Source organism: Pseudophryne corroboree, chromosome 1 (genome assembly GCF_028390025.1).
Source record: "Pseudophryne corroboree isolate aPseCor3 chromosome 1, aPseCor3.hap2, whole genome shotgun sequence".
NCBI classification, from domain to species: Eukaryota; Metazoa; Chordata; class Amphibia; order Anura; family Myobatrachidae; genus Pseudophryne; species Pseudophryne corroboree.
In genome coordinates, this window is record NC_086444.1 from 515523096 (window position 1) to 515538471 (window position 15376).

Sequence of the window (15376 nt, forward strand, 5' to 3'; positions counted from 1 at the left end):
AATAAAACCTAGATATTCATTGTTTTTAATGTAAAGGTCAACGTCTAGATTCCAGTGTTACTTGAGGTTCATAAGACAGATACTCTGATGTTGGATCATGTGAGCTCAGTATAACACATAACAATCCTGTAGGCAATGGCATGCATATGCAAAAAATAAGAATTTACTTACCGATAATTCTATTTCTCGTAGTCCGTAGTGGATGCTGGGGACTCCGTAAGGACCATGGGGAATAGCGGCTCCGCAGGAGACTGGGCACAAAAGTAAAGCTTTAGAACTACCTGGTGTGCACTGGTTCCTCCCCCTATGACCCTCCTCCAAGCCTCAGTTAGGATACTGTGCCCGGACGAGCGTACACAATAAGGAAGGATTTTGAATCCCGGGTAAGACTCATACCAGCCACACCAATCACGCCATATAACTTGTGATCTAAACCCAGTTAACAGCATGATAACAGAGGAGCCTCTAGAAAAGATGGCTCACTACAGCAATAACCCGATTTTTTTTGGTAACAATAACTATGTACCAGTATTGCAGACAATCCGTACTTGGGATGGGCGCCCAGCATCCACTACGGACTACGAGAAATAGAATTATCGGTAAGTAAATTCTTATTTTCTCTGACGTCCTAGTGGATGCTGGGGACTCCGTAAGGACCATGGGGATTATACCAAAGCTCCCAAACGGGCGGGAGAGTGCGGATGACTCTGTAGCACCAAATGAGAGAACTCCAGGTCCTCCTCAGCCAGGGTATCAAATTTGTAGAATTTTACAAACGTATTTGCTCCTGACCAAGTAGCTGCTCGGCAAAGTTGTAAAGCCGAGACCCCTCGGGCAGCCGCCCAAGATGAGCCCACCTTCCTTGTGGAATGGGCTTTTACAGATTTTGTCTGTGGCAGGCCTGCCACAGAATGTGCAAGCTGAATTGTACTACAAATCCAACGAGCAATAGTCTGCTTAGAAGCAGGAGCACCCAGCTTGTTGGGTGCATACAGAATAAACAACGAGTCAGATTTTCTGACTCCAGCCGTCCTGGAAACCTATATTTCCAGGGCCCTGACAACGTCTAGCAACTTGGAGTCCTCCAAGTCCCTAGTAGCCGCAGGCACCACAATAGGTTGATTCAGGTGAAACGCTGAAAACCACCTTAGGGAGAAACTGAGGACAAGTCCTCAATTCCGCCCTGTCCGAATGGAAAATCAGATGAGGGCTTTTACAGGATAAAGCCGCCAATTCTGACACGCACCTGGCCCAGGCCAGGGCCAACAGCATGATCACTTTCCATGTGAGATATTTTAACTCCACATATTTAAGTGGTTCAAACCAATGTGACTTTTGGAACCCAAAAACTACATTTAGATCCCAAGGTGCCACTGGAGGCACAAAAGGAGGCTGTATATACAGTACCCCTTTCACAAACGTCTGAACTTCAGGGACTGAAGCTAGTTCTTTTTGGAAGAAAATTGACAGGGCCGAAATTTGAACCTTAATGGACCCCCATTTCAGGCCCATAGACACTCCTGTTTGCAGGAAATGTAGGAATCGACCTAGTTGAAAATTCCTCCGTCGGGGCCTTACTGGCCTCGCACCACGCAACATATTTTCGCCAAATGCGGTGATAATGTTTTGCGGTTATATCTTTCCTGGCTTTGATCAGGATAGGAATGACTTCATCCGGAATGCCTTTCTCCTTCAGGATCCGGCGTTCAACCGCCATGCCGTCAAACGCAGTCGCGGTAAGTCTTGGAACAGACAAGGTCCTTGCTGGAGCAGGTCCCTTCTTAGAGGTAGAGGCCACGGATCCTCCGTGAGCATCTCTTGAAGTTCCGGTTACCAAGTCCTTCTTGGCCAATCCGGAGCCCGAATATAGTGCTTACTCCTCTCCATCTTATAATTCTCAGTACCTTGGGTATGAGAGGCAGAGGAGGGAACACATACACTGACTGGTACACCCACTGTGTTACCAGAGCGTCTACAGCTATTGCCGGAGGGTCCCTTGACCCGGCGCAATACTTGTCGAGTTTTATAAACATGTGGAAGACTTCTGGGTGAAGTCCCCACTTGCTGACAGTGCTATCACATGATTTTCCGCCCAGCGAAGAATCCTTGCAGCTTCTGCCATTGCCCTCCTGCTTCTTGTGTCACCCTGTCTGTTTACGTGGGTGACTGCCGTGATGTTGTCCGAATGGATCAACTCCGGGTGACCTTGAAGCAGAGGTCTTGCTGAGCTTAGAGCATTGTAAATGGCCCTTAGCTTCAGGATATTTATGTGAAGTGATGTCTCCAGGCTTGACCATAAGCTCTGGAAATTCCTTCCCTGTGTGACTGCTCCCCAGCCTCGCAGGCTGGCATCCGTGGTCACCAGGACCCAGTCCTGAATGTCGAATCTGCGGCCCTCTAGAAGATGAGCACTCTGCAACCACCACAGGAGAGACACCCTTGTGCTTGGTGACAGGGTTATCCGCTGATGCATCTGAAGATGCGACCCGGACCATTTGTCCAGCAGGTCCCACTGGAAAGTTCTTGCGTGGAATCTGCCGAATGGGATTGCTTCGTAGGAAGCCACCATTTTTCCCAGAACCCTTTCATTGATGTACTGAGACTTGGCTCGGTTATAGGAGGTTCCCGACTAGCTCGGATAACTCCCTGACTTTCTCCTCCGGGAGAAACACCTTTTTCTGGACTGTGTCCAGGATCATCCCTAGGAACAGACGACGAGTCGTCGGAATCAGCTGCGATTTTGGAATATTGAGAATCCAATCGTGCTGCCGCAACACTACCTGAGATAGTGCTACACCGACCTCCAACTGTTCCCTGGATCTTACCCTTATCAGGGAATCGTCCAAGTAAGGGATAACTAAAATTCCCTTCCTTCGAAGGAGTATCATCATTTCGGCCATTACCTTGGTAAAAGACCCGGGGTGCCGTGGACCATCCATACGGCAGCGTCTGAAACTGATAGCGACAGTTCTGTACCATAAACCTGAGGTACCCTTGGTGAGAAGGGTAAATTGGGACATGAAGGTAAGCATCCTTGATGTCCCGAGACATCATGTAGTCCCCTTCTTCCAGGTTCGCAATCACTGCTCTGAGTGACTCAATCTTGAATTTGAACCTCCGTATGTAAGTGTTCAAGATTTTAGATTTAGAATCGGTCTCACCGAGCCGTCCGGCTTCGGTACCACAACAGTGTGGAATAATACCCCGTTCCCTGTTGCAGGAGGGGTACCTTGATTATCACCTGCTGAGAATACAGCTTGTGAATGGCTTCCAAAACTGCCTCCCTGTCAGAAGGAGACATCGGTAAAGCCGACTTTAGGAAACGGCGAGGGGGAGACGTCTCAAATTCCAATTTGTACCCCTGAGATATCACCTGAAGGATCCAGGGGTCTACTTGCGAGTGAGCCCACTGCGCGCTGAAATTCATTGAGACGGGCCCCCACCGTGCCTGATTCTGCTTGTAAAGCCCCAGCGTCATACTGAGGGCTTGGCAGAGGCGGGAGAGGGCTTCTGTTCCTGGGAACTGGCTGATTTCTGCAGCCTTTTTCCTCTCCCTCTGTCACGGGGCAGAAATGAGGAACCTTTTGCCCGCTTGCCCACGAAAAGACTGCGCCTGATAATACGGCGTCTTCTTATGTTGAGAGGCGACCTGGGGTACAAACGTGGATTTCCCAGCTGTTGCCGTGGCCACCAGGTCTGAAAGACCGACCCCAAATAACTCCTCCCCTTAATAAGGCAATACTTCCAAATGCCGTTTGGAATCCGCATCACCTGACCACTGTCGTGTCCATAACCCTCTACTGGCAGAAATGGACAACGCACTTAGACTTGATGCCAGTCGGCAAATATTCCGCTGTGCATCACGCATATATAGAAATGCATCTTTTAAATGCTCTATAGGCAATAATATACTGTCCCTATCTAGGGTATCAATATTTTCAGTCAGGGAATCCGACCACGCCAACCCAGCACTGCACATCCAGGCTGAGGCGATTGCTGGTCGCAGTATAACACCAGTATGTGTGTAAATACATTTTAGGATACCCTCCTGCTTTCTATCAGCAGGATCCTTAAGGGCGGCCATCTCAGGAGAGGGTAGAGCCCTTGTTCTTACAAGCGTGTGAGCGGTTTATCCACCCTAGGGGGTGTTTCCCAACGAACCCTAACCTCTGGCGGGAAAGGATATAATGCCAATAACATTTTAGAAATTATCAGTTGTTATCGGGGGAAACCCACGCATCATCACACATCTCATTTAATTTCTCAGATTCAGGAAAACTACAGGTAGTTTTTCCTCACCGAACATAATACCCCTTTTTGGTGGTACTCGTATTATCAGAAATGTGTAAAACATTTTTCATTGCCTCAAACATGTAACGTGTGGCCCTACTGGAAGTCACATTTGTCTCTTCACCGTCGACACTGGAGTCAGTATCCGTGTCGGCGTCTATATCTGCCATCTGAGGTAACGGGCGCTTTAGAGCCCCTGACGGCCTATGAGACGTCTGGACAGGCACAAGCTGAGTAGCCGGCTGTCTCATGTCAACCACTGTCTTTTATACAGAGCTGACACTGTCACGTAATTCCTTCCAACAGTTCATCCACTCAGGTGTCGACCCCCTAGGGGGTGACATCACTATTACAGGCAATCTGCTCCGTCTCCACATCATTTTTCTCCTCATACATGTCGACACAAACGTACCGACACACAGCACACACACAGGGAATGCTCTGATAGAGGACAGGACCCCACTAGCCCTTTGGGGAGACAGAGGGAGAGTTTGCCAGCACACACCAGAGCGCTATATATATACAGGGATAACCTTATATAAGTGTTTTTCCCCTTATAGCTGCTGTATTTTTAATACTGCGCGTAATTAGTGCCCCCCTCTCTTTTTTAACCCTTTCTGTAGTGTAGTGACTGCAGGGGAGAGCCAGGGAGCTTCCCTCCAACGGAGCTGTGAGGGAAAATGGCGCCAGTGTGCTGAGGAGATAGGCTCCGCCCCCTTCTCTGCGGCCTTATCTCCCGTTTTTCTGTGTATTCTGGCAGGGGTTAAATTCATCCATATAGCCCAGGAGCTATATGTGATGCATTTTTTGCCATCCAAGGTGTTTTTATTGCGTCTCAGGGCGCCCCCCCCAGCGCCCTGCACCCTCAGTGACCGGAGTGTGAAGTGTGCTGAGAGCAATGGCGCACAGCTGCAGTGCTGTGCGCTACCTTGTTGAAGACAGGACGTCTTCTGCCGCCGATTTTCCGGACCTCTTCTGTCTTCTGGCTCTGTAAGGGGGCCGGCGGCGCGGCTCTGGGACCTATCCATGGCTGGGCCTGTGATCGGTCCCTCTGGAGCTAATGTCCAGTAGCCTAAGAAGCCCAATCCACTCTGCACGCAGGTGAGTTCGCTTTTCACTAAGCAGCTCAGGAGAGCCACCTAGTGTGCACCCTTCTCGTTCGGGCACAAAAATCTGAGGCTTGGAGGAGGGTCATAGGGGGAGGAGCCAGTGCACACCAGGTAGTTCTAAAGCTTTACTTTTGTGCCCAGTCTCCTGCGGAGCCGCTATTCCCCATGGTCCTTACGGAGTCCCCAGCATCCACTAGGACGTCAGAGAAATATACAGTAATGAACAGGCAGATCATAGCACACACAGTATTAGCTTATTGATGTACTAAAAAAACACGCTTCTCTTCAGAAGAGGGAGACATAGGGGAATATGCTGGGGAGACATAGGGAGGTTTGCAGGAAACACCCAAGGCGGAGGGGTGAGGTTGAGAGACACGGGGGGGAGAGGGGGGGTAGGAGGGAATGAGGCAGAAAGACATGGGGGACATGAGTCTACGAGACATGGGAAGGGGGATAAGGCTGGCGAGACATAGTGGATGAGATTAGTCTTTGTCCCGTGTGCCATAAACCTCATCTTCATCCCTGGTTGTACACTTTATGATTTGCATCTTGAGGTTCTCTCATTTTCCTGCATTTTGTACAAACATATATTAAAAAACGGGATGCGGTTATGTGGCCGGTGGTTGGGAGACCGCCGGTCACTATACAGACGCCGGGATCCCGAACATTGAACAGTCCGCCAGTCGGCAACAGGGACTATTCCCTCTCGTTGGACACCCATAGAGTGGAAATAGAACCTGTGGTGAGGGCAGCGAGCCACCAATCCCACAAGGGGCTTCAGTTCTACCCCCCCCCCCCCTCTTCCCCCTACCCTGGCCATCTAAAACCCAGGATCACGGCATCAGTATTGTGAGACCGCCGGTCACCTGAACTCAACCGTTAAAAAAAATAAGAATTTACTCACCGGTAATTCTATTTCTCGTAGTCCGTAGTGGATGCTAGGGACTCCGTAAGGACCATGGGGAATAGACGGGCTCCGCAGGAGACTGGGCACTCTAAAAGAAAGATTAGGTACTATCTGTTGTGTACTGGCTCCTCCCTCTATGCCCCTCCTCCAGACCTCAGTTAGGGAAACTGTGCCCGGAAGAGCTGACACTACAAGGAAAGGATTTGGAATCCAGGGTAAGACTCATACCAGCCACACCAATCACACCGTATAACTTGTGATAACCATACCCAGTTAACAGTATGAACAACAACTGAGCCTCAATCAACGGATGGCTCATAACAATAACCCTTTAGTAAGCAATAACTATATACACGTATTGCAGAAGAAGTCCTCACTTGGGACGGGCGCCCAGCATCCACTACGGACTACGAGAAATAGAATTACCGGTGAGTAAATTCTTATTTTCTCTGACGTCGTAGTGGATGCTGGGGACTCCGTAAGGACCATGGGGATTATACCAAAGCTCCCAAACGGGCGGGAGAGTGCGGACGACTCTGCAGCACCGAATGAGCAAACTCAAGGTCCTCCTCAGCCAGGGTATCAAACTTGTAGAACTTAGCAAATGTGTTTGAACCCGACCAAGTAGCAGCTCGGCAAAGCTGTAAAGCCGAGACCCCTCGGGCAGCCGCCCAAGAAGAGCCCACCTTCCTTGTGGAATGGGCTTTTACTGATTTTGGATGCGGCAATCCAGCCGCAGAGTGAGCCAGCTGAATTGTGCTACAGATCCAGCGAGCAACAGTCTGCTTCGAAGCAGGAGCGCCAACCTTGTTGGCTGCATACAGAATAAACAGCGAGTCAGACTTTCTGACTCCCGCCGTTCTGGAAATTTTCAAAGCCCGGACTACGTCCAGCAACTTGGAATCCTCCAAGTCCCTAGTAGCCGCAGGCACCACAATAGGTTGGTTCAAATGAAACGATGATACCACCTTAGGGAGAAATTGGGGACGAGTCCTCAATTCTGCCCTGTCCATATGGAAGATCAGATAGGGGCTTTTACATGACAAAGCCGCCAATTCTGACACACGCCTAGCCGAAGCTAAGGCCAATAGCATGACCACTTTCCACGTGAGATATTTTAGCTCCACGGTCTTAAGTGGCTCAAACCAGTGGGATTTCAGGAAATCCAACACAACGTTAAGATCCCAAGGTGCCACTGGTGGCACAAAAGGAGGCTGAATATGCAGCACTCCCTTTACAAACGTCTGAACCTCAGGCAGTGAAGCCAGCTCTTTTTGAAAGAAAACGGATAGGGCCGAGATCTGAACCTTTATGGACCCTAATTTGAGGCCCATAGTCACACATGACTGTAGGAAATGCAGAAAACGACCCAACTGGAAGTCCTCTGTAGGGGCCTTCCTGGCCTCACACCAAGCAACATATTTCCGCCATATGCGGTGATAATGCTTTGCTGTCACATCCTTCCTAGCTCTTATCAGCGTAGGAATTACTTCATCCGGTATACTTCCGCTAGGATCCGGCGTTCAACCGCCATGCCGTCAAACGCAGCCGCGGTAAGTCTTGGAACAGACAGGGCCCCTGTTGCAACAGGTCCTGTCTGAGAGGCAGAGGCCATGGGTCCTCTGTGACCATCTCTTGAAGTTCTGGGTACCAAGTCCTTCTTGGCCAATCCGGAACAATGAGTATCGTTCTCACTCCTCTTTTTCTTACTATTCTCAGTACCTTGTGTATGAGAGGAAGAGGAGGAAACACATATACCGACTGGAACACCCACGGAGTTACCAGTGCATCCACAGCTATCGCCTGAGGGTCCCTTGACCTGGCGCAATATTTTTTTAGCTTTTTGTTAAGGCGGGACGCCATTATGTCCACCTGTGGCCATTCCCACCGATTTGCAATCTGCTCGAAGACTTCTTGATGAAGTCCCCACTCTCCCGGGTGGAGGTCGTGCCTGCTGAGGAAGTCTGCTTCCCAGTTGTCCACTCCCGGAATGAACACTGCTGACAGTGCTTGTACGTGATTCTCCGCCCAACGAAGAATCCTTGTGGCTTCCGCCATCGCCACCCTGCTTCTTGTGCCGCCCTGTCGGTTTACATGGGCGACTGCCGTGATGTCTGACTGAATCAGCACTGGTTGGTCTCGAAGCAGGGGCTCCGCTTGACTCAGGGCGTTGTATATGGCCCTTAATTCCAGTATGTTTATGTGGAGACGAGTCTCCTGACTTGACCACAGCCCCTGGAAGTTTCTTCCCTGAGTGACTGCCCCCCATCCGCGGAGGCTTGCATCCATGGTCACCAGGACCCAGTCCTGTACGCCGAACCTGCGGCCCTCGAGAAGATGAGCACTCTGCAGCCACCATAGAAGAGACACCCTGGCCCTCGGGGACAGGGCGATCAGCCGATGCATTTGAAGATGCGATCCGGACCACTTGTCCAACAGATCCCACTGAAAGATCCTGGCATGGAACCTGCCGAAAGGAATGGCTTCGTATGACGCTACCATCTTTCCCAGGACTCGCGTGCAGTGATGCACCGACACCTGCTTTGGTTTCAGGAGATCCCTGACCATGGTCACTAACTCCTGAGCCTTCTCCTCCGGGAGAAATACCTTCTTCTGTTCTGTGCCCAGAATCATGCCCAGGAAGGGCAGACGCGTCGTAGGAATCAGCTGCGACTTTGGAATATTCAGAATCCAGCCGTGCCGTAGCAACACTTCCTGAGAGTGCGCTACGCTGACCAACAACTGCGCTCTGGACCTCGCCTTTATGAGGAGATCGTCCAAGTACGGGATAACTGTAACTCCTTGCTTCCGGAGAAGTACCATCATCTCCGCCATTACCTTGGTAAAGACTCTCGGTGCCGTGGATAGACCCAACGACAACGTCTGGAATTGGTAATGACAGTCCTGTAGCACAAACCTGAGGTACTCCTGGTGAGGTGGATAAATGGGGACATGCAAGTACGCATCCTTGATGTCCAGAGATACCATAAAATCTCCCTTCTACCAGGCTGGCAATGACCGCTCTGAGCGATTCCATTTTGAACTTGAACTTTTTCATGTAAATGTTCAAGGATTTTAAATTTAGAATGGGTCTTACCGAACCGTCCGGTTTCGGTACCACAAACAGTGTGGAATAGTAACCCCTTCCCCGCTGAAGGGGGGGTACCATTATTATCACTTGCTGGAGGTACAGCTTGTGAATAGCCGTCAGGACTATCTCCCTTCCCGTGGGAGAAGCTGGCAAGGCGGATTTTAGGTAATGGTGAGGGGGCGTCACTTCGAATTTCAGCTTGTATCCCTGAGATACAATTTGTATAGCCCAAGGATCCACTTGTGAGCGAACCCACTGGTTGCAGAAATTTCGGAGACGCGCCCCCACCGCTCCTGGCTCCGCCTGTGGAGCCCCAGCGTCATGCGGTGGACTTAGTGGAAGCAGGGGAGGACTTTTGTTCCTGAGAACTGGCTGCATGGTGCAGCTTCTTTCCTCTACCCCTGCCTCTGGCAAGAAAGGATGCACCTCTGACTCCCTCGCTTTTTTGAGAACGAAAGGACTGCATTTGGTAATACGTTGCTTTCTTAGGCTGTGAGGAAACCTGTGGCAAGAAAGTCGACTTTCCAGCTGTCGCTGTGGATACGAGGCCCGAGAGACCGTCCCCAAACAATTACTCACCCTTATAAGGCAAAACCTCCATGTGTTTTTTAGAGTCGGCATCCCCTGTCCATTGCCGAGTCCATAAGACCCTCCTGGCAGAAATGGACATTGCATTTATTCGAGAGCCCAGCAGGCAAATGTCCCTCTGGGCATCCCGCATATATAAGACGACATCTTTAATATGGCTAAGTGTTAGCAATACGGTATCCCTGTCCAGGGTATCCAACCCCTCTGACAGAGTATCTGTCCATGCTGCAACAGCACTGCACATCCAAGCTGAAGCAATAGCCGGTCTCAGTAGAGTACCAGAGTGTGTATACACAGACTTCAAGATACCTTCCTGCTTCCTATCCGCAGGTTCCTTTAGGGCGGCCGTATCCTGAGACGGCAGGGCCACTCTTTTAGATAAGCGCGTCAGGGCCTTGTCAACCCTAGGGGAGGATTCCCAGCGTAACCTATCCGTTGGCGGGAAAGGGTACGCCATTAGTATTCTCTTGGGAATCACCACTTTCTTATCAGGGGAAGACCACGCTTCTTCACATAACTCTTTTAATTCATGTGACGGGGGGAAAGTCACTGGCTGCTTTTTCTCCCCAAACATATTTACCCTCTTGTCAGGGACAGGGTCAGCCTCTGAAATGTGTAATACATTTTTCATTGCAATAATCATGTATCGGATGGCCTTAGTCATTTTGGGCTGCAATAGTGCCTCATCCTCGTCGACGCTGGAGTCGGACTCCGTGTCGACATCTGTGTCAACCAACTGAGATAGTGGGCGTTTTTGAGACGCTGACGGCCTCTGAGGCGCCTGGGCAGGCCCGGGTTGAGAGCCCGGCTGTCCCCCGGCAGCAACATAATCAAATCTCTTATGTAATGAGTTTACATTGTCATTTAAGACCTTCCACATATCCATCCAATCAGGTGTCGGCACCGACACCACATTTATCTGCACTTGCTCGGCCTCCACGTAACCCTCCTCATCAAACATGTCGACACAGCCGTACCGACACACAGCACACACACAGGGAATGCTCTGACTGAGGACAGGACCCCACAAGGTCTATGGGGAGACAGAGAAAGAGTATGCCAGCACACACCACAGCGCTATATACACAGGGATACACACTACCAGAAGTGAATTTTTCCCAATAGCTGCTGTATCAATACACCTTTTGCCTAAATGTATGTGCCCCCCCTCTCTTTTTACCCTCTTAGTGCCAGGAGACTGCAGGGGAGAGCCTGGGGAGCGTCCTTCCAGCGGAGCTGTAAAGAGAAATGGCGCTGGTGTGCTGAGGAAGAAGGGACCGCCCCCTCAGCGGCGGGCTTCTGTCCCGCTGTTTCTGACTAAAAAATGGCGGGGGTTTTACACATATACAGCCACAGACTGTATTATGTGTCTTTTTTATGCCAAAGGTATTCTAATTGCTGCCCAGGGCGCCCCCCAGCGCCCTGCATCCTACAGTGACCGGAGTGTGTGGTGTGCAGTGGGAGCAATGGCGCTACCTTAATGCAGACAGGAGTCTTCAGCCGCCGATTTCATCACCAACTTCTGATCTTCTGGCTCTGCGAGGGGGACGGCGGCGCGGCTCCGGGAACGGACGACCGAGGACCTTTGCCTGTGTTCGAACCCTCTGGAGCTAATGGTGTCCAGTAGCCTAAGAAGCGCAACCTAGCTGTGAACAGGTACGTTTGCTTCTCTCCCCTCGGTCCCACGTAGCAGTGAGTCTGTTGCCAGCAGATCTCACTGAAAATAAAAAACCTAACATTACTTTCTTTACTAGCAGGCTCAGGAGAGCCCACTAGGAGCACCCAGCTCTGGCCGGGCACAGATTCTAACTGAGGTCTGGAGGAGGGGCATAGAGGGAGGAGCCAGTGCACACCAGATAGTACCTAATCTTTCTTTTAGAGTGCCCAGTCTCCTGCGGAGCCCGTCTATTCCCCATGGTCCTTACGGAGTCCCCAGCATCCACTAGGACGTCAGAGAAAAAACATTAGTGATATAATAAAAAATAATGGGAAGTAAAAGAGAATCTGTTGTGTTTTTAAGTAAAGAACATAATGTTGCTTGAAGTACTAACTGTGCAGGATGGTAGTGTTATCTATAAAGAAAAAATAAAAACAAAAAATAATACAAAAAACTTTTTATGCCACAATCACAGTGAAGTTTACCTCTGACCTGACATTGTGGTGTACCTGTAACCTACTACCATTTATGGAACAGGACATATAACATACAGTCAAGGGAGGATTGGCTGTTACAGTCACCGGGAAGTTTCCAGAGAGGCCGACTGGGTTGTTGGGCCAAAGGCTGCATACGGCCCCACCGCCAATAGCATATCACTCATCATTCTTTCTGTCAGGCACTGGCAGCCTGTCAGAGGTCCGCAGCTTGGAAGAGCTTTTGAAACCATGAGAATAGGCTGTTCTCTCATGATACAGAGCTCCTCCTGTCACCAGTTCCTGGAACCCAGACAGAAGATATGCAGCAAAGCCGCAGCAGTACAGGAATGTACTGTATGAAAGAACCTCTGTAGCAGCCCCTATAGATAGTGGTGAGTGGTAAGCTCCTGCTTAAACCAGGATAAGAACCGTCCCTCTCCTACCTAACATTCTCCCCCACTTTCTTATTCTTTCCTATTCTCTCCATCCTTGGTTCCTCTTTCCCGCCCTCTCCCCCCACACAGCACCAAACACCCACTATATGCGGTACCCCAACCCCCTCCCCCACACGCTCTCGTCTCCTGCTCACTTCTCTCACAGTTCCAAACCATTCCCTGATCCACGTCTCCCCCACCCCAGAGGTTCTACTTTCCTGATTTACCCACCCGTTCTACTTTCCTGATTTACCCACCCTCACAACTCCAACACCCCATCCGCGGCACCCTTGACATCCTCATCCCCCAGGTAAATTCCCCACTGCTGCTCTCTACCCTCAATCAACTCCCCCCACCAGTTCCAACTCGCCAGTCTTTTTTCCCACACAGCTTCAAATTTGCCCACCATCTGCAGCACCTCAAGCCCCAGCCTCCCGCTCACACCGGATAGGGTGGGGTTAGGGTTAGGTAGCAGTTAGGGTGTTCACTCCACCTACAATTTATTTGGTGCCACCCATGTGATGCCACTTCCAGAAATTTTTCAAAAGCAGCTTTTAGTCCCCAATACACTTCTGCATACAGTTATATTATCTTTTGCCAACTACAGTTCCACCATTTGTTGCTTACCATCCAGATATATGTCACTTCCCAGCTCAGCATCAACCCAAAACATGGAAGACACAGCTCCTGACAGCATATAAAACATAAAATAAAACCATTATAATGAAAGTATTTTAAGACATTCTATTCATCACACTTTAAGGTTATGTACTAGGATGGATTATATATATATATATATATATATATATATATATATATATATATTTATATATATATTATATGTATCCACAGGTAAGCGGCACTCACGGGTCTTGTATATATAAACATGTCCAACCACCCGGATTTCCTACGTTTCGGTTTTTATTCCAAACCTTCGTATATGCCTGACGAAGGTTTGGAATAAAAACCGAAACGTAGCAAATCCGGGTAGATGGACCCGTTTATTTATACAAGACCCGTGAGTGCCGCTTACCTGTGGACATTTATACAACCTGCAAGCTGTTTTAGAAGGCACCGGGCGACCTGTATGTTATGAACGTGAGTGCCGAATATCACCAGAGCATGCGGGTTATTGTAACAATAACCTATTTTTTCTGGATACATGCTATATCGGGTTAGATAGTTTTTGCTGTCTGTGTACTTCGTAATCTAAAAATTATATATAGATTATCTCTATAATGTAAATTAGGCCTGTGTGTTATTTACCTTAAATGTGAAGTTGATGTATGGTTAAAGGTTAATTTTGACGTTACACAATAATGGATTAACCGGAGTTATTTACATACTGTTGTTCCTTATATGTTTAATCATGAAGTGAGAGGAAAATATCCGTTTGTCTGTATTTACAGCAAATTGGAACAAGAGTTTTTTGTTTCTATCTCTAAACATTGTGTCAGTACACTATTATGTTTAAAAGCTTGTTCTTGTGAATGCCCGCTATTTTTAACAGTTTAATTGTGGTATGGTGATGGGTTAATTTTCACCTGAAAGGTGTACGATTCATATTGATGACGTCACCTGAACAGCGCGGCAGCGGGGAGGGGGAGCTGTCCTGGCCCCGATGCCTCTATTCACATGTGGTGTTCACCTATAAAAGGTATGTCTGCTCTGTATCTTTGATTATCCTGACGACAATATTTAATATATTGAAACGTTGACGACCATTCCACCGACCTAGCGTCTTTTATTCTAGCCTGAGTGCCGCACCTCTGCATGATATATATATATATATATATATATATATATATATATATATATATATATATATATATATATCCACAGGTAAGCGGCACTCACGGGTCTTGTATATATAAACATGTCCAACCACCCGGATTTGCTACGTTTCGGTTTTTATTCCAAACCTTCGTATATGCCTTACGAAGGTTTGGAATAAAAACCGAAACGTAGCAAATCCGGGTGGATGGACCCGTTTATTTATACAAGACCTGTGAGTGCCGCTTACCTGTGGACATTTTTACAACCTGCAAACTGTTTTAGAAGGCACCGGGCGACCTGTATGTTATGAACGTGAGTGCCGAATGCAATTGACTTGATAGATATATAGATGGCACAGTCCTAAGCTGGTTCAAATCATTTCTCACAGGCAGGTCACAGAGAGTATCGTCTGGAGTAAACTCATCACCATCAGTGCCATTGCCATGTGGCGTCCCACAAGGTTTTATACTATCCCCATGCTTTGTGCAGTATACAGTGGGGCAAAAAAGTATTTGGACAGCCGATTGTGCAAGCTGACCCACTTAAAAAGATGAGAGAGGTCTGTAATTTCCATCATAGGTACACTTCAACTGTGAGAGACAGAATCTGAAAGAAAAAAAAAACTAGGAAATCACATTGTATGATTTTTAAACAATTTATTTGTATATTCTTGCGGAAAATAAATATTTGGACAATCAAAAAGTTTAACTCAATACTTTGTAATCTAACCTTGGTTGTCAATTACAGAGGTCAAACGTTTCCTGTAATTCTTGACCAGGTTTGCACACACTGTAGCAGGTATTTTTGCCCACTCTTCCATGCAGATCTTCTCTAGATCTGTCATGTTTTGGGACTGTCGCCGGACAACACGGACTTTCAACTCCCTCCACAGATTTTCTATTGGGTTGAGGTCTGGAGACTGGCCAGGCCACTCCAGGACCTTGAAATGCTTCTTACGGAGCCACTCCTTAGTTGCCCGGGCGGTGTGTTTGGGGTCATTGTCATGCTGGAAGACCGAGCCACGTTCCATATTCAATGCTCTTACTGA

The 15376-nt window shown here is 48.6% G+C and overlaps 1 protein-coding gene across 1 annotated transcript in view; it reads right to left on the reverse strand.

Moving 5' to 3' along the window:
- LOC134896596 (zinc-regulated GTPase metalloprotein activator 1-like) overlaps nucleotides 1-15376 on the reverse strand; it is a 227316-nt gene that overhangs the window by 157688 nt on the left and 54252 nt on the right. Inside the window, exon 6 of the mRNA XM_063913930.1 lies at nucleotides 13180-13239. Coding sequence (XP_063770000.1) covers nucleotides 13180-13239 — 60 coding nt within the window. The remainder of the gene's footprint in view (nucleotides 1-13179; nucleotides 13240-15376) is intronic.